This window comes from Gallus gallus, chromosome 4 (genome assembly GCF_016699485.2).
Source record: "Gallus gallus isolate bGalGal1 chromosome 4, bGalGal1.mat.broiler.GRCg7b, whole genome shotgun sequence".
In the NCBI taxonomy this organism is placed as follows: domain Eukaryota; kingdom Metazoa; phylum Chordata; class Aves; order Galliformes; family Phasianidae; genus Gallus; species Gallus gallus.
In genome coordinates, this window is record NC_052535.1 from 78,055,081 (window position 1) to 78,077,957 (window position 22,877).

Sequence of the window (22,877 nt, forward strand, 5' to 3'; positions counted from 1 at the left end):
TTTTTTTTTTGTTTTTTTGTTTTTTTTCTTGAAAGCTAAACCAGGAGAAGAAAGGGATAAATGTTGAATATATTGATTGAGATATCTTGTGACCTGTGAACACAGCCCAATGTATAGAACAATATACCTTTTTTTTTTGCTTATCTTGCACAGAAAGTTTAATATTTGCTCTCTCATTTCCTTAATAAGGGTGAGTGTTACAGCTTTAAAAGTTTCCAAATGGAGTAGTGTATTGGGACTCTGTATCATGTGGTCATCAGTTATAAGCCAGTACTCATGTTGGACTCTGACTGCATTGTACTGATGCAATCAGATTAGAGCACCAGGTGGGAGGATCTTTTTTCACTGGGAAAAGGAGAATGAAATACTCTAATGCACCCATATGGTGGAGTGCTGAGTACGACAAACACGTAGACATCCTTTGAAGCTTTCTTCTTTTCAGTGATTAAAATCCCTGCTTAAATTCTGATACAATACTTAGCAAGAAAGCCATTGACTTTAAACAATTCATTTTCTGATACTTCAATCTTTTTCACTTATCCGAAGACATTCAATTTCCAACACAATATTTTAGAAAGGAAAATATTTAGCAATAAGGCATATTTTCTTACGGAGATGCACTATACTGTTTAGAAAATCAACAAACAGAACATTCTTAAACACTTCGTAATGCTATGTTACTGATTATCTGATGGTTTCTCATCAATTTATTGTGACTGCTAACGTTGCCAGTTGACTGCTAAACATATAATTTATGGGAAGAAAGTTTATAAAGAAAGCTACAAAAGGTGAATACAGTAGTTTAGTATTTAAAGTTCTCCATGGCATCACAAACCCAGTACACTGGTTTGTTGTTAAAAGAAACTTCAATACCACAGCTGTTCTGTCAGATAAATGGTTAAAATATAAGGCCACTTTTTTGTCATGATGTTCTTTAACATGTTCTGTACTTTTTGTGTATTTTGAACAGGAGTTCAGTAGTGTGCTTGATGAATGTACCCACAACTTTCCTGTCCATGCAAAAACATAATAATTGACTGTGCTGCTAAGAAACCAGGTCAAAGATGATGAGCTTTCTGGTTCATCATGTGTCGGTTAGCAACTGTATTAAAATGTTAGTTGTTCGTCATGTCAGCTAAATTTCCTTGGGCATCAAACTTTGTTATTGATGGCTATAGTGTTGACCTGGATGGTAAAATATAGAGCACAGTGGATAGAGCACACACAGAACCACTGCAGTTATGTGATTAGATCTTCCATCTACAAATGGAAGGACGTGAGCCAGCAATGTGCCCTCGAAGCCCAGAAAGCCAACTGTTTCCTGGGTTGAATCAAAAGAAGCATGGCCAACAGGGCAAGGGAGGTGATTCTGCCCCTCTGCTCTGCTCTGCACTGGTGAGACCTCACCTGGAGTACTGCGGCCAGATGTGGAGTCCTCACTGCAGGAGAGACGTGGATCTGTTGGAGCACATCCAGAGAAGGGCCACAAAAATTATTTCCAAAAATTCCAAGGGATGGAACACCTCTCCTACAGGGACAGGCTGAGAGCTGGGGCTGTTCAGCCTGGAGAAGGCTTCAGGGAGACCTGATAGCAGCCTTTCAGTATCTAAAGGGGAGTTACGGGAAAGGAGGGGACAGACTCTTTAGCAGGTACTGTTGTGACAGGACAAGGGGAAATGGTTGCAAACTAACAGAGAGGAGATTTAGATTGGACATAAGGAAGATGTTTTTTACAATAAGGCTGCTAAGGCACTGGAACGTGTTGCCCAGAAATGTGGTGGAAGCCCTGTCCCTGGAAATATTTAAGGCCAGGTTGGACAGGGCTTTGAGCAACCTAATCTACCTGCAGGTGTCCCTGTTTATTGCAGGGGAGTTGGACTAGATGGCCTTTAAAAAAGGTCCTTTCCAACTCTAAGGATTCTATGATTATATGAAATACATGCATGTGTAGATGGCTGTCATTAGTTCTCGAAGGTGGAAGACCCCAGAGTCACTCAAAAGATTTAAGAGCTGTTCAATAAAATTAATCATCTGACCCAGAAACTGGAATCAGATAATGCTTAATGAACATATTAATTAAACTCCAAGCAGCAAGTTTCCAAATTACCACTGTGGGTTGTACCCTGCTATTATACTGCTTAGAATAATCCTTTTAAAACATTGCATGCTGTCTGAATGCTATTAAAGATCTCCAGACAAGCTTATACTGTTGCCTCCTTGGATTTGCTAAAACCTTCATGTAAGAACAAAAGAGCACCCAAGGTATGTAACTTCCTTGCAACAGAGCAATGGGATTGAAAAAAAAAAACCAACACCCAAAATCAGAAAGTACGTTGATGAATCATGTTTGAGATAAAAGTAGGAAGTTTCTTACTGGTTTTTCTGTCTTAGTGAAATATTCTGAATGGAATGCAAGGGAGTATCCCCCCCTCTGAAATGATGACCACTAAACTGGTAATTATTAAAAGGGTGATTTCAGTTGGATAGAAACATTGTTAGGTGGAAGTAGTAAACTGAATCTTGAATGTGTTTAAGTAGAAAAGCCAAGTTCAGATCCCTAAGGAATCTCTTAATTGTCTAATGAAAAAAATAGATTTCCTTTTTAATTATTAATGTTGAGCTGCATGTCAGTAATGCAACTGTGCATGGACTTCAGTAGCATCTGAAGTGATCTATAGGGACAGACTCCTCTACCATACTGTAGTACTTCCAGCAGTATTCGTAAGGAAAAACATACAAGTTTGCAAAGCCAATTCCTCCTCCCTCCCTTTCTGTCAACAGACTGTGAAAAGGTAGTATTGCTATAAAGATATATAATGAAGAAATACTAATGTAACAGGATCACAGTAAACTCCCTGCTAGTAACCATCAGCGAGAAGGTATTAATTTCTTCCATGTCTGCCAATAAATGAGATAAAAAATAGTTTGTGCTGCTTTGCCCTTTGAGGGAGAGAAGAATCAGATGCAAAAGTCTGATCCCACATAGGCAATACTAATACAACTATGTCAGTGCCCAGTGGAAGTCAGGCATTTCAACCATTAAGAAGCACAAGTTATTGTAGGGAAATGGGCAAATCCTGCTCACCTGATGTGTACTATCATTCTGTTTTGATATTCCGTATTATCAGTTTTATACAAATGTCTGTCATTTCTATATGCTTGTCAGGTATTTGTTATGGTCAACAATGTGGTCAATATTGTCACCATCATATGGTCAACATTTGTATGGTCAACAAAACAACTTTTTATCTTTGGAAGATACAAAGTAAGAAAATGGCATAACTTGGAATGAATTTTAAACAAAAATTAAAACCCCTAACAATTACTCCAACAAAACTACTTAATATCTCCATGTAGCATTAACATTTGTAGTAAAATAAACTATGGAAAAATTAATGGGAATGTATTCATTTTAGTTTTATGTCCTTTCCTATATTAAAAAAAAAAAAGAAGAAGAAGAAAAAGAAAAGAAAAAAAGTGGAAGAAAAGAAAAATAAGCTTTTGAAATGCATTGAAAGAACTCAGTTTTCCCAGGGCTGTAAATAAACTTTATTAACATATGTCCAAAGCCATTTTCATCAACTGGCAAACAAGCATTTAGTGAACAGAGAAATTTATGATGGATTTCTATTGTATTTTTTTCTTATAAAGACAAATATGTACTTAGAGAAACTGGACCCAGACATTTAACATTTACATACTTCTAATAAATTCATTAGTTTTACAAATTCAGGTATTTTAATTAAGATTTCTGCCCTTTTAAAATTCTTTCAGGTGACTGCAATACAAAAAATTATGTATAGTCTGTGGATTCATGCACAGATTTCTTGTGGGTTGGTTTGTTTCTTTTTTTGTACTATCATAAACTGACAAGATTTAATACAATTAAGGTGGTGTTTTACAGTCATTAATTTCATTGTTCAATTTTTAGTCTAAGTGACATCACTTATAATTTAGTCAGTTGCAGTACTAATTATAACACGAAGTAGCTATGCACATACAGGTAACAGTCTTTAGATTTTCACTGAATGTGCAATATTATATACATAAACTTTACAGACATTGTAATTATGCACTTCACAACACAAAATTAAGAGGTTATTAAAGCCTGTTTATACAAGCTACAGGGCATAAAGGAAATATCAGTCATACTATTTTTAATTGTATCATAACAAAACATTTTTTCATGGTGAGGTTTTGAATATGAAAATCCTATTGCTCTTACAATAGTTTCTACAAGAAGCCACACAACCCTGGTCCTGATAAACACTCATGTCTATAAATTAAATCCATTACTGGGAGAATTTTAATATAGCTGTTGCCTACTATGTTCAACGCCTCTTAAAACTTGTACAAAAAATATACATTTTCCTTAAAAAATATCTGAAAACAGATATGCAGCACTCCTAAAATATTCTGTGATAAATCTAGAAAAAGAAGAGGAATCTGGTCTTAAATTCTGATCTCTCATACACAAGCAATTTAAATTGAGACCAATACATGATGTCTGTCCACTTGACAGCAGAATTTGACTCAGTCTGCAATGCAAACATTATGGAAAGTATGAAAACTTATTTCAGAAGTTTCACTTTGTCCTTTAAAACCTTGAATTTGGGATTGTTGTTCACTTTCTTATTAAATATGACTAGAATATCCTCTTCTGATTTGTGATGTTCACCAGCTACTGCATAGTACTGAGCTATAACCTGCACAAAGAAAGAGGAACAGCTTTGAGTTAGTAAAGATCCAGTTAAAGCAGTAATGCGTTCATGTTACTGTACTAAAAGTAGCACAGAATCTATTATGCTATGCCTTTGCAGAACTTGCCTCTGTATTCTACTGAGTTCTAAAGAACAAGTCTAGTTCTAGTCATTCTGTCAATTGATGTTCTGCTAAGTAATGTCAAACATTTTTGACAGGAACAGGATTTTACAAGCTTCAGCACTACAGGAAAAAAAAATTGAAGACAAAAGAAGACTTAAAACCTAAAAAAAAAGATGGTATACTGTACCTTTTTTCTTAGTTTTTTAATTGAAATTTCATTGTCTGGAGCCTGTTTCAGAACAGCTTTGATGGTTCCTTTCCAGTTGAATTTACCTAGAAAATAATTAAGCATGTAAAACTGTAAGTATACTAGATCTTCTTGTGGTAGGAACCTTCAACCTAATACTTTTAGAACCAGTTCAGATGCCATCATGGTTCATTGTTATCCTACTGACTACAACAGCAGAGTGTCTTAAGCATAAAGTCAGGTAGGCTGTTTCTGAATATTTTAACTGGATGTCCATGAAGAACCATTGTACTATATGAGCAATTAGGGTTAAGAGGCTTTTACTTAGCTTCTGTGTTTCAGCTATAAACCAGAAACCATTACATAATACACAATCTGCATGTTCAAGGATGGGCATTCCCCAAAGACAATGAAGTGCCTTGGCTTATCTAAGCATAAACCAAGTCAAACATGGATAAACTCCAATCTATGATTTAATTAGAAAAAAATGATAATGTAAAAGATGAAACAAATACAAAGCTGTTATTGTTTTTCCTCTATGCTGATTCAGGTGTGTGGTAGCAAGGAAGAAATCTAATGTGGTGAAACAAATATGCCAAATTCCCCACTGTCCAGTGAAATTAAGTGTAGCTAGAGGCTGCCAGCACAGAAGTAACATAAGAATTCAGAACTAGGTGTAAAGTGTAGCACAGGCTTCTTCCTCTGGAACAGATAGGTGAATGTTATGATTGAGGCCCACCTTACTTAATGGCTTGCTGCAAAAGCATCATATTCTGCACAAGGTCTTTCGTAGCACAGTTTTGTAACCATCTAAACTTTCCCTTTCAGAATATCTTTACCTTTTCCAAGAGTTTCTTCGTTGCCATTGGTGTTCTCTGTTTCCACGTCTTCTGACACACTTTCAGTTTTCATTTTCTTTTTTGTGATACAAGGTTCCTCTAGAGGTGAAATACACACACAGAAAAAGTGACAGAACTAGAAGAAAAGTTCCGTAAGGAGTGAGTTTCTATTCTTGTAACATAAGCTTGTATTTGCTAGGATGTTCATGTTCTGTAATATTTGTGTATTTAACATTAATTACTTTTAAAAATTCCACTCGAGTAGATTATTGATCTTTTAGGCACTGACAAAAGTCTGGAGACAATAATGCAGTAAGTAGGATAGATACCTTCTACATGTTTATGTTTGCGTTTCCTGACATTTGTTTCCTCTTCTATTTCATTCTGATGGCCATTTCCATTCATTTCAAATTCATTCTCCAAGCTCTCCTTCTGTTTTTTGGACTTCTTATTCTTCTTTGTTTCTGAGCTCGCAGGCTGATTTTCTAATTTCAAATCTTTTTTCTCCTTCTTATTGTTCTTTTGTCTCTCTTCTTTTCGTTCTTTCTTATTCTTTTTCTGCTCGGTTTTACCATCTGTAACTCCATTTTCTTCTGCCATTGTTTTTTGCCCACTTTCTGCAGACTGTACTCCATCCTTCTGTTGTGGTTTGTCATGTTCCTTTTTACCTGACACCTTTTTTGAAAGACAAGAGTATTACGATTTTGACACGCCTTTATTGATAATTCAACTTTTCTCCACTACATCATTTCTGAAATACACCAATATCCTGAATTCAGCCAAGCTTGTTACACAAGGTAACACCAGTAGTAAACACTGTGGCTTGATTCTTCTGTTAACTTAACAGCCTAAATGCTGATAACCTCACCATCACAGAAGAAATGTTATCTTGCAAAATAAATCTTTGGCTTGGCTTACTTTGTTTTCCTGTGTTTTACAGTATATGTTGCACTGTGTAAATGGTGTACATGTTGCATGGATATATGTTTAAAAACTCCATTCTCAAAGCATTTAAAATGCAGTATCAGAATTTATAAGGCCACACAATTGATGTGAATGCCAGATAACATAAATGTGATGAGACAAAGCATTATGTACTTCCTAAATTAAAACATTGTACTTAGCAAGCAAAGACACTATTCTGAAACACTGCTATTAACAATTAGTCACATTATCGGAATACAAGGAAGAAGGAATACAAGGAAAAAGAATGTGCAGATTAAAGAAGAGTCTGTATAGTTTATTAAGATATATTTGCTAAAATTAATCAAGTTGCAGATGACACAAAGCTTTGATTTCTGCAGATAAACATTTCTTGACTGCATTTCTGTTGTACAGTGTTGTACCTCTAATTTAACTTACATCTCCAGTTGCTTCAGAAAAAATATCCCACACCTGATTCTGCAAAGTGCTGTCAGTAACTCTCAAACTGTTCTTCATCCAGTTCTGTGCAGGAAAGAAAAAGAACCCACTACCAATAACTTTAAAAAGTGCATCTCCTTTTCCATTTTTTTTCCTCTTTTTTTCTTATTACCAAATATTTAGTTCTTAATTTAAGAATTTTGTTATTTTGCATGATGAAGATCTGGTTCGATGTTTATTCTCTATGAATCCCTTAGAACTCAATGCTAATTTGTTTTGTGTAGCATATTGTTAGAAGTCTACACCATGCCTGTCAGGTGCCTCACCAACAATAATCCAGATGAGATCAATATACAGAAAATGATATCCTCGAGCTTTTGAACAGAGCTGATTGTATGTATGTCCTCCTAAATGTTTTGACTGCTTGTATGAGCTAAACTATTAAGGGTCTGTTCTTATTTGTTTAACTAGAGACAAATAATCCTTTAGGGATACCTGGGAAGGCTGCACTGGTAAACTGGAATAATGGACTGCAAAAACTTTTGATCTTTCAATGCAACATCTTGCCAAAAAGAAAAAGGCTTCTTGAAAATAGAACCTCCCTTGCTTAGAACATTTTTGTCAATTTTGTCAAACTAGTCTAACCTTCTAGCTAGCTCTCTGGCAGCAATTTCACACCAGTTCTATTACATCCTATCTGAATCACCTAGAAGCAATCATGATTGCTTCATTTGTAAAGCTCTCAGCTTTACAAATTGAGGCACAAAATGAGGTGGAGGAGAGGCCAATCTGTAATTCTTTACAGATACCACATAAAGCATTTGGAGTCTGCTGTGGTTGGGAAGCACAGATCAGTGAAGTACCCTATGTGGGAGAGGGACTCAGAATGCTAATCAACAGGAAAACTCTCTATAACAAACAGTTTCTTGTATCTACCAGGCAAAACCTAAGCCACAGAAATTAAAATTCTTTACAAATATGTCTAAGAATATGGACATTCAAAAGCAATTGCAAGAAGAAAAAAAGGAAGTATTAAAAAAGAACAAGACTACACATCCAACCTTAATCCCTAAGTCTGAGAAACAACTCTGTGAGTCTCTGGCCTAATAACTAATTAAAATTGCATTTAGACAAATTGCATTTAGACACCTTTTATGAAAGGAGGAATAATTTACAAACATCTGCTATTTGAAACTTGGCCGTTACATCCTCCACTTCCTGATGCTCAAAATAAAACAATTTGTCCCACCTTTTTTAAAAGAGAGAGACACTAGGAAAGTTTGTTAAGTTCACTGCACAAATTACTACAAAGCTTTTAAAACATACCTGAAATTTGACTTTTTTTCTTGGAATATTACCAAAGGAACGCATTTGCTCCAGAATGTTCCGCACTTTAGGGTTTATATTGGGTTTCTTCATCACTTCATGAATTTTCTGCATGAACAAAACCAGGATGAAATCAGTGAAGAAGCGGAATGATCAAAGGATGCATGCAAGGTGTAAAAGCTGGAAGCATGCTGGACAAAAATCACCCACAGACTGTATAGGCTAACTGAAATCATTCAATATCATTCAATAAGCAGGAGAATAAAAACTATCCTGCAGTTTTATCATAAGCATCAGTTACCTGTATAAATACTTTCACTTCCGTACTAAGCAGAGGCAAGCAGGACTGCTTACTGATACTTTGTTGTACAAGTTACATTTTAAATTAAAGTAACCATATCATAAAGGGGAGCCCTGAGCTCTGAAAAGTGCTTGCATTAAGAAAATGAACTCTCAACTGACTGTGTTTTGCAAACTTTTGCAAACGTTTTTACTTCTGGAATTAACTGTGAAAAGCAAGCCATCTTTGAGGCCACAGTTGACATGCATTTCTTTTGGCAGCAGTGCCTGCTTCAGTAACCTACAGTCAGTTCAACAATCAAGAGTTACTTACTATATCAGTATGCAGTACAAACCTTACCTGAAGCCACTCCTGTTGTTTCGCATCTCCTTTACTAGTTTTGGCTTCAAAATCTTTTCCACCATACTTCTCATCTTCAGTTACGCACTTCACGTGGTCCTTATAGTCATCACCCCTGAACACAGATTTTCAACTGCAGTTCACTAACGTGTTCAGACTCAGCAATCAACAAATTGAAGTAACAGCATCTATTGTTTATGCCTCTACTGTCGAAGTTTATACAGTAAAAGTTCAACATGGTTAAAGTACCTGCTTGCAAGACTGCTTACATCGAATGTGCATACACTAATGCAGTAATGCAGTTCTAATCAATGTGTGTGGACCCTCAAAAAGAAATTAATAACAACATTCTTTTTGTTGATAAAGTACCGAGAGATATAAGCAGAAGCTGTGGATGCTCCATCCCTGGAGGTGTTCAAGGCCAGGCTGGATGGGGTGCTGAGCGACTTGATGTGGTGCCCAATCTAGCAGCTGGCAACCTTGCCCATGGCAGGGGGGCTGGAACCGGATGATCTTTAAAGGTCCCTTCCAACCTAAGCCATTCTATAACTCTGTATTTGAGGATGAGTATTTGAGGATGAGCTTACTTTCTTATGCAAATTCATACATTCATATTTAAAAAGCAGACAGAATCACAGAATGGCCTGGGTTGAAAAGGACCACAATGATCATCGAGTTTCAACCCCCCTGCTATGTGCAGGGTCACCAGCCACCACACCAGGCTGCCCAGAGCCACATCTAGCCTGGCCTTGCATGCCTCCAGCAACAGGGCATCCACAGCCTCCTTGGGCAACCTGTTCCAGTGTGTCACCATCTTCTGTGTGAAAATCTTCCTAATATCCAGCCTAAACCTCCCCTGTCACAAATAGATAGTAGCACTGCTGTCTTCTGAGTTATGAGAAGTGGCAAATTCTCAATTTTGGATGTTCCTGCCAACCTCACATAACCTCTAGCAATGCCCATAAGTGGCATCCTGCAGAATGATGCCAAGAGTAGCCTGCAGAACTACTCTTAATGTCAATACTAAGTACCAATGACACCTTTATCTACTGCTGATGGCCTTCCCAGCAACAACATCAATCCTATCTGACACTTGTCAGTCTGACACCACGTGAGATCAGGGGAGGTGTACAAAGATGCTCTGGACAAGTGTGTGCAGTGCCACACATCTTCCTGCCAGTGCAGGAGAGCCTCCAAGCCCTTGTTCACACTTGGATGATTGAGCCTGAAACAAACCTGTGTGCTCTATAAGCAGAAACCTGAATTATTCATTAATTGCCAAAGTTAACTCTCACACACAGAAGGAGAACCTTTGATTTGGGACAACCGCTGAGGAGCAAACAGGGCCACTTGCCATCATTTACCTACCAGAAATCCTTCCCACAGTCCATGCAGGAGAGGCACTCACAGTGTCTGCAGATGTTCACGTGCTTTTCAACCTGTGCTTTCTTCACGGATTCCCCGCACGCGTTACACGTGAAGACGACCATGGCGGTGAGGGTCAGCAGCTGCTATGCGGTGGGGCCGATCTCTTTCCTCCCCTGGCGAGACAAGGAGATCCCCGCTGTCACTATTTGAAAGAAGCATTCCAGCTCTTATCTCCCCGGTTTAACAGCCTCGCGGTTCGGCTTTCCCCTACGCCCTCCCTTTCCTGCTGCTGCACCCCAGTGTCTGCCCACTCGGAGTCCCCTCAGCGGCACCGCCGCGCCTCCGAGACCTTTCCTCCCTCCACAGCCGTCGCTCCGCGGGCGGCGATCCCCGGCCTCATTCCCCCTCACCGCAACCGCCGCCTCCAACTGCTGCCCGGCGCCGCACGTGCGACCGCCGCCCCGCACCCGCCTCGACCGCCGCTCTGCGCACGCGCCACCTCCCCCTGTCCGGCGCCTCAGCGGGAGCGGAAGCGGAAGGAGCGGCGCCGGAAGCGGCGGGCGGAGGTTGAGCGTGGGGTTGGTGCTGGGATGGAGCTGCGAGGTGACCGCAGCCGGTAAGCGCTGGGATGAGCAGGGCCGGCTCCTTCCCTCGGTCGTCTGTCAGGCCGTGCTGCCCCTTCAGCCCACTCCCTTTCGGTGCTTGCCTCGTTCTTCGCTCTCCCTTTCCCGTCGTCACCCTTCCGCCCTTCCCCTGCTCCACGCTGAGGGGATCCTGAAGGTCTGAGGGGATCCTGAAGCCTCGGTGTGCGCGTAAATAGCGGCTGTGGGGCTGGAGCTGCTCTTGCTTGAGAGTAGCTAGGCGTGGTTGTCCTTCAGGGAGACCGAGGCATCTGGCTGCTGAGGAAGCCCGAATTCGTGGGTTGCTAAGGGCCTTGTGAAGCCCCCAGGGGGGAGGCAAGCAAAACGTGCGGCTAGTTTATTTTAAAGCCTGGTAAAAGACAAAATGAAGTAGGGGAATAAAAAATTGCAATACCCCTTGCGTATGCCTGGAGGAAAGGAAACGTGTGGTAACGGAGTACATTAAAATGGGGAACTATAACCTTTCATCAGAATTGAAAATGAGGATAACCGCACTCTTCTCACATTTAAGCATTGTGATTTTTCTGCTTTGTTTGTTAATTGAGAGACTGGAACTTAACACTGTCCTAAGATTTTAAGTTTTCCATTTGTGTTTAACAGTACGTAGGGCTGGAGTTTCATCCTTTTTCCAAAAAAAAAGGAAGTGTAGAACTCAACGTGGATGTACTGTATGGGATTAGTATCAGTTGTGTTCTCTTCAACATGTTCAAAAAGTGACTTCTATGAGGCTTTACGTTTTGCTAAATAAATGAATGCCATTCTAGCTTGTCTTTTAAACCAGACCTGTGAGAAATGTGCTTAGCTGCAACAGCAGTGAATGTGATACAAACAGTGCTGCTCCAGAGTTCTTCCTGCCCAGTTGAGAGGATGAAGCAAATGAGGTTGTCCTCTACAAATATTACTGTTTTATAGGTCTGATACAATTGCCATATAATCTTGTTAAAGTTGTTGGCATTGCATTTCCTGTGGATATAGAGATCGGTATATTTGCAGCACAGCTTGCACATTTTTGCAGAAGCTTTTTGTTGTAAGAAATACTTCATTAAAATCAATATTTTCTGTAACTGCTGCTGTATTTCTACTGGTGAGTGTTATTGTGATTGATTTTTAAACAGAGAAATGCCTTCAGAGCTCACATGGCAAGTCTAAACTGGTGTTTCCTTTAGGAGATAAATAATGGTAAAAATGTTCTTCATGTTCTAAATTCATTTTGCGAGTTGATCTCATTTAAATCTCATTTTATTGTTTTATTTTGTTGTAGGTAATGTGACTTTCTAGCATGGACACTGTTGCTAGCCATAGTTGTCATCTACTCCAGCAGCTACACGAGCAACGCATTCAGGGTCTTCTCTGTGACTGTATGTTGGTGGTGAAAGGTGTCTGCTTCAAAGCACACAAAAATGTGTTAGCTGCTTTTAGTCAATACTTCAGGTATGTGGCAGAAATTTCTTCTGTTTAAGGAAAAGTGAACTAAATACTGTTGTTTGAGGTTTTACCTGAGAAGTGGTTTAGTTATTTTTTTCTGATAGTTGCACGCAAAGTAACTATTAGAGTGGAAGGTAAAAAGTTAAACTATTTGTTCCAAAGATGAACCTACATCAAGTATTATACCTAATTAAGAACAGCCCATCCTAATTTAATTTCTGGATATGCATCATTAACTACTACAGTGTTTGAGTTTGGAATTTTTTTGTTCTTTATTTGCTTACAGTGCTTCATACAGGGGAGTCTGACATGAAATACTGCAGTCAGTATTTCAGTATGCAAAGATAACTATTTACATGAAGCGTAGTACTGAATGTGAGCTGAGCCAGTCAGAAACAATTCATGTTATCCATTTCTGTTTGGTGGTATCCAAAAATAAATTTGATTACGTAGGTAATATTGAACCTCTGCATAGAAGAAATTGTTGGAGAGACAATACATGGTTTAAAGTATACAGGTAGCTCATGAAGCAACATCACTGTTTTTCTCCCCTCACTGTAACCCACCCACTGTTGATCTCCCATAGGAGATCCAGTTAGAGGATTCTGTATCACTGATCGTAGTTTTTGCCTTAATTTATGAGTAAGCTGTTGGTAAATGTGGCAGGTTTTCTTTTTTTACCTTGCTTCTTGAAACATTTCAAAAGCTTCACTGCCGATTTGTATGTAATAAAATTATTTTTATATTGTGACCAGGGAGAAAAGAGAGGCTTTTTTTTTCTTCTGTAATGTTTGTAGTGATGAGGAGGAATTATGCTTAAAGATTGAATTTTTAAAACTGTTAAAGGAGCTAGGTGCTCAATTCTTACTCAAATTCCTTAGGATATAAGTGACTAATTCACTTAGTCTCTCAACTCAGAACTACTTATTATAGTTCTGGTTTTAATTCATGTAATACCAGCTGGATTAATGAAAAAAGTGAGTGCCAACACTGCAGAGTAGCATGTAAGTATGAGGATAGGACCAGCTGGATTCAAGGATGCACCCAAAACTGATTTTTATTAAGCCTCAACTTCCTTTTGTGTAAGATTCACTGCTCATTGATGTTAGGCCCACCTTCCAACAAACCTAATTTGTGAGTTAACACAAAAAGATTGTATATACATCATCAGTGTCAAGTTAGAGACTGGGAATTTTAATGGAAAACATGAAGGTCCTGGCTGAGGCAGAGCCAAGCCACTCAGTCTGGGGCTAGTTGAACATATGAAGAACTACAGCTCTGATGCTGTCCTATGAATTCAGTTACTTTGAAGTTAAAGTTCAGTGTGTGATAGTTGGATTGCTGTTTTAGGCTTGTGTATGCTCTTTTTTTTTTTTCTTTTACTTGATTCTCATTCAGTACCTGGTTGTTCAGCACCAATTTTATTTTATTTTATTTTATTTTATTTTTGCTGTATGACAGAAAGGATTGAAAATAATGGAAAATAATGCTGTTTTGTTTACTACTACCATCCTCTTGTCTACTTGCAGAAAAAGAACTAATGAACCATCTTTAGTAAGGTTCACTGATAATGGTTGATAGACAAACTTGATTGCCAGAAGAGAGTAATTTTGCTGACTTTGGGGTCTGTCTTATCCTTTTTACTGGCAAATTCCTCATGTCCTAATTACTATGGTGGAAGGGAAAACACCATTCTGGGTCCATGGCCTGTTGCAAAGAGTCCGTAAATACATCCCTGCACCAAATATTTAAAGAGCATTGGAGAAGAAACTGCGAGTATCGGATAAAGAGAATCTTCTGCTTTAATTTGTACTTTTAAGTATAATAGTGTAGGGATAACAGTATGAAACAAACATTTCAGCAGTTTTGAGAAGTTCATCTGCAAAACCACAACAAATTTACAGAGACCACATAGCACAAGTTTTGTTCATACCAGGCAGTCTGTTTGAGGTGTTTGTGTGTGTATATGTAATTTTTCTTTTTCCTACAAAAGTGTTGTGAATTATTTGTGTGTTTCAACATTTGCTTTATTTTACCAGGACCCTTTTTCAGAATTCTTCAGGCCAGAAGAATGATGTCTTTCATTTGGACATAAAAAATGTAGGTGGGATAGGCCAGATCTTGGACTTCATGTATACCTCCCATCTGGATCTTAGTCAGGATAATGTACAAGCTATGTTGGATATTGCACAGTGTCTTCAAGTGCAAAATGTGCTGAATATTTGCCACACCTTTTTAAAATCTTCTTCAGCCATAGAGCAAACAACCAATATGCCTTGTAATAGTGTATTTTCCCTGCAGAATAGTTTGACTGCAGATACTAGTTGTACCAATGACAGTTATGGAACAAACTTATTACAAGAGTGTCCATCCGACACACAAGCTAACAAAGTCTTGGCTGACCACCATTCTCATGCATCACAGTCTGTTAATCTTCACACACCCTCAGGTGATTTACAGAAGCAGTCACACAACTCCTTAGATGGCAACTGCACAGAACTTCCATTCAAACAACCAAATTACTATTATAAATTGCGCAACTTTTACAGCAAACAGTTCTATAAGCAAAATGCTTGCTCTAATAATGAGAGGGTAGCAGAACAGTCCTTTTCTTACAACACGTCTACAGAAATAAGCACAGTACAGAGTAATTCTTGTCCTGTCAGTCACCCTGAATGTATTCTGGAAACCTCTGAACATTTACCATCAAACTTTCTGGCTCAGCCTTTGAATGAAGCCGCTCCAGATCAAGATGCAGAAAGCATGCTGTTGCAGCCCACCAAACAGATGAGGCTGAAAAAGGCAGTACACCTCAAAAAGTTGAATTTTCTAAGATCTCAGAAATCTGCAGAGCAGCCCCCGGAGCCTAAAGGAGATGACAGTAGGATAACACGAGTAAACGAATCTTCAAATGAAAGTACCATGGGTGTGACGAATGTCAGAGTTGCTGAAGAAAAAGAAGCTGATGACTCGGTGAATTCTGAGAATTTTGAACAAACTGTTGAAATTGAAAGATCTCAAGGTCCTTTGGAACAAGAAGGACAGTCACAGACTCTTCAGTCACAGAGGCAATATACTTGTGAATTATGTGGGAAGGCTTTCAAACATCCAAGCAATCTGGAGCTGCATAAAAGGTCCCATACAGGTACAGTTACCAATAACTTGGTCTGCAGACCAAATGTTTGGATTGAGGAGAATGTCTTGTATCTCTTGATTCAGAAATGTTGGTTAAGGGTATGCTTTCAAAAGTTTTGTTTGTATTTTTTGATTTTTATTTTCAATGAATAATCATGTAGTAATAAAGACTGTAAGACTGAGTCTAGTTTAGTTTAGAGTTTTTACTATATTGAAGATTCCTGCTTCATGTTTGTTTCTGGGGGTTCTTTTTCAAGGAGTGTTGTGTGTTATTGTAATGAAAATGTCATTTTGGCCATTACTTTAGAAGAGTCAGGTTGTCCAGAAGTTTTAAGGCAGATAACAACAAAAGTGTATGTGAGTAGAAGAAAACATCGTAAGAGTTCTAGGCAACTGCAGTTCTTTCTTCATTGTAATCTATTCATTGTAAAATACAACTGATCAGAGCTTGGTAGTCATTTATTTTTAACCTGTAAAATATATTCTTTCATGATTATTATCTAGAAAGTAACACTCCTGTAAACAAGTAAGCTGCAGAATGAATGGAAATTTTGAACTTGCTTTGTTTTAAATACTTATAGGTAATATTATTTTTAAACCTAACATAGATGTATGTTTTTATTTTAGTGAAAAACAAGGCTGAGTCTAATTTTGAATTAACTAGTTTGTCTGTTCAGTTGAATTAGCATATTTGATTTTATTTCTACAACTAGGAATACTTTTTAAAAGGGATTTTGAAAGCTTTCATAGCTAGTCAAGTAACACCACTGATTCTCAATCAGTACTGTAGAAAACTTTTTGCCCTTCTCTTTCCCCATATTAAATACATAAATGCATCTCTCTAGGTCTTGTCAGATAAACATCTCTTTGCAAACGAGCATGGAAGGTATTGCTACCTTGACAGTAAATGAGTCTGTTTTAGCAGACACTAATTGTTTTTATTAGTTAATCCTGAGTATTATGAATTTATTTATCCATGCGATTAGTAGAAAAGAAAGCCAGAACCTAAAAATATGAACAATTCCCATTGGTCTGTTGAAGTTTTTATTCAGTGTCTTTGAGTGCATCTGCATGTGTATATTACTAGAAATACTTTATTAATTTGTTCTCCTGTGGAACAGTTGCATGTGTTTTATCTCCATCCTCTCTTTCTTTTTCTTGTATTTTGAATCTGTTGTTGAATTTAAACTGACATTACCAAGTATATTTTAAAGTCTTATAAATTTCAGGAGAATAGGTGGTCAGATAGAAGATAGAGCATCTAGAGAAGTCCCAGCTGAGGGAGAGACTCTGAAGTTGGTAAAATGTGAGTTTTTGCTAGAGAATAAATGTGGGAGAGAGATTGCAACTGAGAAATGTGTTATAATTTGCCCTTAGATATCTTAATCATTGGGAGAAATCTAGATTTTGTGAATCCAGGTGTCCTTTAGACTTCTTGATTGTTTTAAGAGTACATTGCTTGTACAGCTGACTTGTGTTATTGTATGCTTCTGAGTCTGGTAAACCATATAAAAGGATTTTAGAAGATGTAAGGTTGACTTTGATCCTTGTGTAATGCATTGTATCTTAAATGTTACGGGAGCGAACTGGGTACTAAACTTTTTATCGGAATCAATTTAGGGTTCCTGATAGAAATGTTTTAAAATGTTTGTTTATGTAGACACAGCTGCATATCAGTGAAGTCGAGTCTATTGGATTTGACTTGTCTGAATATTGTAATGTTTTAATTAGTATGACTTCTGTGGTAGAACCTGGCTGGTTCCCTCTTGCACATTCCTTACCTACCTAGTAAAAAAAAAACAGTTATTAAAAAAAACCAACAACATCCTCAATCTTTTAATTCTGAGCTTTGCTTGAGCAAGTTGCCAGTATTCCATGCCTAGTGGGTTATGCTCCTCACCTCTATGTTCTGTTCAGGAACACTACTGCTGTCTTTCTCCTATGGAGCTCTAATCTCATTATTGTGCACTTTATCGTTATTACGTCTCGCAGTGTTGAACAAGAAGGATATAACAGAAGATAAAAAAAACAGAAAGCAGTTGAAGGGTTAAGAAGCGTCCTGGATGTTTGTTTAAGCATTGTCACAGTTGTAGTTCAGTTACTTTCCTTCCTCCCCCCAGATTTCTACTGTTGTTGATCCATCAGTGGTCTTTGGGGAGATGAATGTTGATCTCAGATAAGGTTTTCAGTTTGGAATTTAATGGCAGACATAGAACCATAGAATAGTTCAGGTTAGAAGAATCCTCCTGGAAGTCATCTGTTCCAAATGCTCTGCTAAAGCAGGTGAAATTAGGTTAGGTTGTTTTGCTCAAGACCTTGTCTAGTCAAGTTTATAGTAACTTCACAGGCAGAGATTCCACAGCCTCTGCAGGAAAGCAGTGCCAGTGTTTACCACCCTGTGGAGTAAATAATCTTTTTCTGTAGCTGATAATGTAACTTGTTTCTGTTGCCCTGTGTCTTATCACTTCTAGTGTCTGGTTTAATCAATCCTCCTATTAGATAATTGTAGACAGATTTCCTGTTTGCCTTCTTAAGGCTCCAGGTATGGTCTTAGCAGTGACAAGCAGAGGAGAATCATCTTCAGCTTATTAACTGTGCTCCTAATAACACAGCCTAGGAAGCCATTATCCACACATTACCTGAGGGATGCTACAGCAGTATCAGTAATCTAGCACTGCTGCTAGCATTTGTTCTTGCAATAGGTGCCTGATATGCCTGGTTGTTTGGAGTTCTGTGCAGGTGTAGAAATGTTCTCTGAAAACTGGCTGGATGTTTCTTTAACAAACCAAACCTTTTTGTTCTATCTTTATCATGGGAAAAAGAAAGCTATTAAGTTCTTTGAAGCAAAGAGAGCGTGCGTCAGTACAGTCCTAATTGAACTGCATACAGACTGCAACAATTATTTTGAGGAATTTGAGCCTTTGACTTCTACCTTATCCCTTCCAGCTTTTTTAGGGTGGGTTTCTGTTCAGATAATAATCTTTGAGTCAACTGTAACCTTTTTTTTTTTTTGTATAGGTCATTTCTGCAGGAATCACCACTAATTTTTTATGTTCCATTCTAAATTACCTCAATGCATTTATGGCTGTCAGGAGCCTTCCAAGTTGCCAGAGTTCTGACGCCCTGTTGGTTTCATTTATATTTGTTCTGTCAGTATCAGAATTTCTGGTCATTTGCATATTTAGAGTCATAATAAAATCAAGCCTCTCTGCTATTTATTGTTGAGTTATTGGTTTATTTTATCTTATGTTTGGATAAAATCTCTTTGAAACTTTTTCCATTCTTCAGTAAGTAGAAAAGATATATTTGGGCTAAGTTTTTCACGTAACTAGAAGACTACTGCCTGTTTGTGAGGCCATAAAACTATCTTCACTCTGTGATTTAAAGTCTGAGGCAATTGCATTTGGTCCTTGATGCTGAAATGGTATCACATGTATTTGGCAGCAGTGATGGGAAGTAGAATCTCAGCGCCTGGATATTGAAGATAGTACTTATAACACTTCTGAGGATGGAGGAAGAATCACAGTGCAGAGAATACTTGCTGGAAAATAAGACTACAAAGGGCCAAGAGGTGTTCTGGAAAATCTGGAGAATGCATATTAAGATACATAAATAAAAATGTATAGACTGGTTTTTGATTCATCAGCAGGATGAAACAAAGTGTAAGATCTCTTTTTCCTTCTGGAAATACCTAAAGTTTTGCACAGTCGCATTCTAGGTGGAACATTAAGTTGTTTTCAAATACTGGAGTGGGCAGGTTCAAGAATACAAATTTTAGATACACAAATTCAGAAATATTACAGTTAATTATCAGATACTCTTACACATGCTGAAAGGCAAATATACATTTGAGGTTAGTGAATGGCTATACGCTGATTGGAGATGTAAGGTTCTCATTGAGCAGAGAAAACTGAATCCTTCCAAATCAGCTTATCTCCGTTCCATATTCTTTTTTAAGAGAGGTCCTTTGCGTGTACAGATGGAAGGACTGGTGTGCTTTCCATGGCTTTTGTTGTAGTAGAAATCTGTCATCTGTTCTGTTCCTGACGGTATGGTACTCCTTTCATCTGGAAAAAAAATATTAAGAAAAAAATACAAAGCACTCCTATTCATATCAAAAGTCTTCTATTTATTAGAAATTCTGTTTCTGAGAAGCCTGCCTTAAAAAGCTTCATGATAAATGCTTACTTCTTTCTTAAATTTCCCCTTAATTATACGGGTAAGTGTCCTTCGTGGGATATTTTTATATTGACATTAAATGCTTTAAAAGGAAGTGTACAAATTTGAAGCATTTGTATTCTGCTGCAGCTATTAGAAGTTCTATGTTCTGTTTCTTCTTTTAGGTGAAAAACCTTTTGAATGTAACATTTGTGGGAAACACTTCTCACAGGTGGGAATATTTTATATTATAGTACTTACACTTGAAAATTAAATGCATCCGTGTTCTGAGTCTAAAAATAAACTTGGTTTTGTGTCTGTAGATTAGATACTTTTTGCTCAGACAGACTTTAGAGATAAAATATTTAAACATCTTATCAGAAAATAACGTTAAGTGCTTTAGATGTCGTTGACACGTTTTGTACCTTTGATTCTGTCTGCTCTTGTTAGATGCCTGTTATGTATTTTATCTTCAAATGAATATTTATCTGTATGGAGCCACAGCCTATTTGAAATAGAGAGAACTTTCGTTCTTAGATTGTGCTGTTGCCTTATGTTTAGGAATCAGCTCTGAATAGCATTTTTACATAAGTGTCTAGAAAACATTAACATTTCATATAATATATAGTATATACAATGCAATTTAATCTTCGTAAGTGACATAAATTAAGCACATCTTTCTAAATTGTCTAGAAAAATTAGTGTCTGTATCATCGGGCTCCATTTTCTTCTATAAGTAAGTACAGCATAGTCTATCTGAAGTTACAAAACTCAGCATTTTTAACAAAATTCCTCAAAACTCATGAAATTCCCTACTTACACACAGGGCCTACACTGTAGTTGTCTTAACTTGCCTGGCAGTGCTTGTTTACTGTTCTGAGTACAACTCATTTGTGTTTCTAGAAATAAGTTGCCCAGTTGTCTTGTGCTTCCAAAACTTCCATTTCTTTTCTATTTTCTTATTTGGAATATTTATGCTGAACTTTGGGAGACAGTATAATATTTTTATTCTAAGATTGCATCGTAATTATCAAGTAACTTTGATCGTTCTTAGGGGTCTGGGTTTAAGGATTAGATTTATGGGGTCTTCAGCCACCCACCCACGTGTGCTTTGCTTCTTTGGCCCCAGTTTTGCAGCTGACCAGGGGGCTTCTTTGATCCATGTATCTGATGCAGTCACACAGTCTGGTCTGGAACTAAATATATACTACATCCAGTGAGCAAGCTATTATCAATCTATTCTGAGCAAATCTGAGTCTGCTTGTTAGCCAGAAAAAATTACCTTTTCATTCATTTTGATCGCTGAACAGCCACTTGCTAAAAGAAAAAAAAAGTGGGTATTCACAAATTCCTTTAAAAGCACTTCTGGCAAAGCTGATGGTTTCCTGTACCATGGATCTTTACTTTGGCTGAAGAGGGAATGAAAAAGCTTCACATATGCAGTGTATATGTCAGACTGTAAGGCAATGTGCATTATTCCTCTTTAATTTAGAATGGAGAAAAAAAAAACACAGAAAATCTGCCTTTAATTAAACACTCTTATAGAACTTCCTTACCCTTTCTGTTACTATGCTTGCCTGAAGGTACACTCTGGAATCTGTAAAGTTCCAGGGTATGAGCCATAGCATTCACTCTGTGTATTACACTTCTTGTAAATAGGAGCTTGCATACTTCTGAGGTGCTTGCTTCTGAATCATGCAAATAGGCAAGACCAAAATAAGATTTGAGGATAATTACTGTCTATTTTTTGCTGAAAAGGCCATCTCTGATCTTGTTCTCTGTTGAACTTCTCAGCCTGCAGACACAGAAATAGTAACGCTTTTCTTATTTTAGCTTTCATGTTCTGAGCTTTGGAGACAATGCAGTTCTTGTGTTTGGTATGCCAGCTCCTGGTTAGTTAAGCTGGAATGCTGTTCCATTTGGTGGAATGTGAAACAGAAACTGAAGAAAGCAGGGAAAATTAAAACAGGAGCTCATAATGTGGAACAAATAACCACAAATGATTTTTTGAGAGAAGGGCTTCTTTTGAACTTCCAAGCCTGCATCTTTCCCTACTAGTAAGCAACATGTTGCAATGTGGTCCTCTTCTTCCTCGTGATCCAGGATATCCTATCTTACTTCCTCATTGCCTCCTACAGAGCTCCTTTTGGGAGCTGAGAGGCATTGGTTCCTTCTCTTTCAAGGCATGCCACTTGCAGATAGAGCAAGTCTAGTGTATCTCCAGTCTCTGAACTTACGAAGAAGTAAGATGATTATTCTAAATGTTTTCTTTCGCTGATATCCTCACAAAAATTCCCTTACACTTTTTCATTTTGATGGCATATTGAGCTTTAGCCAAGGTTGTATGTAGTCTTACAGGTTTAGGAAGAAGACAAGGTACTAAATTTTATTGCTTTTTTGTATTATCTTGGAACAGTTAATAACAAGCTTGTGCCCTCATTAGCAAGAAGTGATACAGCGTTACAATTAAGAAATAGATCTGCTTGCTGCTATCTGTTGAATACTTTTATTCTGGACCAAAAATGTCTGTTGCACTTCATACTCAGCCTCTCTCCTAATGCAGAATAACGCATGCATTTGTTGTATTTGGTTAGTTGACATGGGTAAAGGTTGAGGTTCTGTCTCTTCCATGCTATTCTTGAAAGCACCTCTGCAAAAAATCCTCTGTCTTTGTAGAGTACAAATGACTTCATGGAGAAATCAATCCAGTCCATTATCTCCTACAGAAATAGGTAACCAATGCCTCTCTGTTTTCTTTTCAACATCTGCCTGAAAAACCTTACAGGATTACAGAAAGTTCTCTAAGGGTGTGCACTCATTCTTTTAGTATTGTCTTGCATGCCTGTCTACAGTATGTCTGTTTTGTATACCATTAGCTGTGATTACAGTGATTGTTAAAGGTAATTTATATGTAAAAGAGTAGGAAGAAATTACTGAGGTTCACGTTTTTGTTGACTTGCTGTGACTGAGGA

At 37.7% G+C, this 22,877-nt stretch overlaps 2 protein-coding genes across 5 annotated transcripts in view; one reads left to right on the plus strand and one right to left on the minus strand.

Moving 5' to 3' along the window:
- The window catches only part of ZBTB49 (zinc finger and BTB domain containing 49), a 36,172-nt gene that overhangs the window by 7,534 nt on the left and 5,761 nt on the right, over nt 1-22,877 (plus strand). For 2 of the 3 annotated variants that reach the window (XM_046940741.1, XM_025149805.3), the window contains 3 exons: nt 12,449-12,618; nt 14,652-15,757; nt 20,091-20,137. In XM_046940741.1, the coding sequence (XP_046796697.1) occupies nt 12,467-12,618; nt 14,652-15,757; nt 20,091-20,137 (1,305 nt within the window). In that variant the 5' untranslated portion in view covers nt 12,449-12,466. Of the gene's footprint in view, nt 1-11,089; nt 11,163-12,448; nt 12,619-14,651; nt 15,758-20,090; nt 20,138-22,877 lie in introns of those variants that run through there. The other variant, XM_004936168.5, reaches the window with a different exon arrangement.
- On the minus strand, nt 3,526-11,027 carry LYAR (Ly1 antibody reactive). 2 transcript variants are annotated; one of them, XM_420792.8, is made up of 9 exons: nt 10,957-11,027; nt 10,547-10,719; nt 9,179-9,293; nt 8,539-8,646; nt 7,213-7,296; nt 6,180-6,525; nt 5,851-5,949; nt 5,012-5,097; nt 3,526-4,706 (listed from the first exon to the last, which is right to left on the minus strand). In XM_420792.8, exons 2-9 carry the CDS (start codon nt 10,666-10,668, stop codon nt 4,572-4,574), a joined length of 1,095 nt encoding a protein of 364 aa, XP_420792.4. In that variant the 5' UTR covers nt 10,669-10,719; nt 10,957-11,027; the 3' UTR covers nt 3,526-4,571. The 2 variants fall into 2 exon arrangements, with proteins under 2 accessions (XP_420792.4, XP_004936224.3); XM_004936167.5 differs by having other exon boundaries at nt 10,896-11,027.

Bases quoted from the DNA above. Each gene is read 5' to 3' on its own strand.
- LYAR (XM_420792.8), bottom strand. From the start codon at position 10,668: ATGGTCGTCTTCACGTGTAACGCGTGCGGGGAATCCGTGAAGAAAGCA. The intron at 8,647-9,178 runs GTAAGGTTTGTA...TTGTTCATGCAG, and splicing joins AACAACAGGAGTGGCTTCAG to AAAATTCATGAAGTGATGAA. The intron at 4,707-5,011 runs GTACAGTATACC...TTCTTTGTGCAG, and splicing joins TTAAAAAACTAAGAAAAAAG to GTTATAGCTCAGTACTATGC.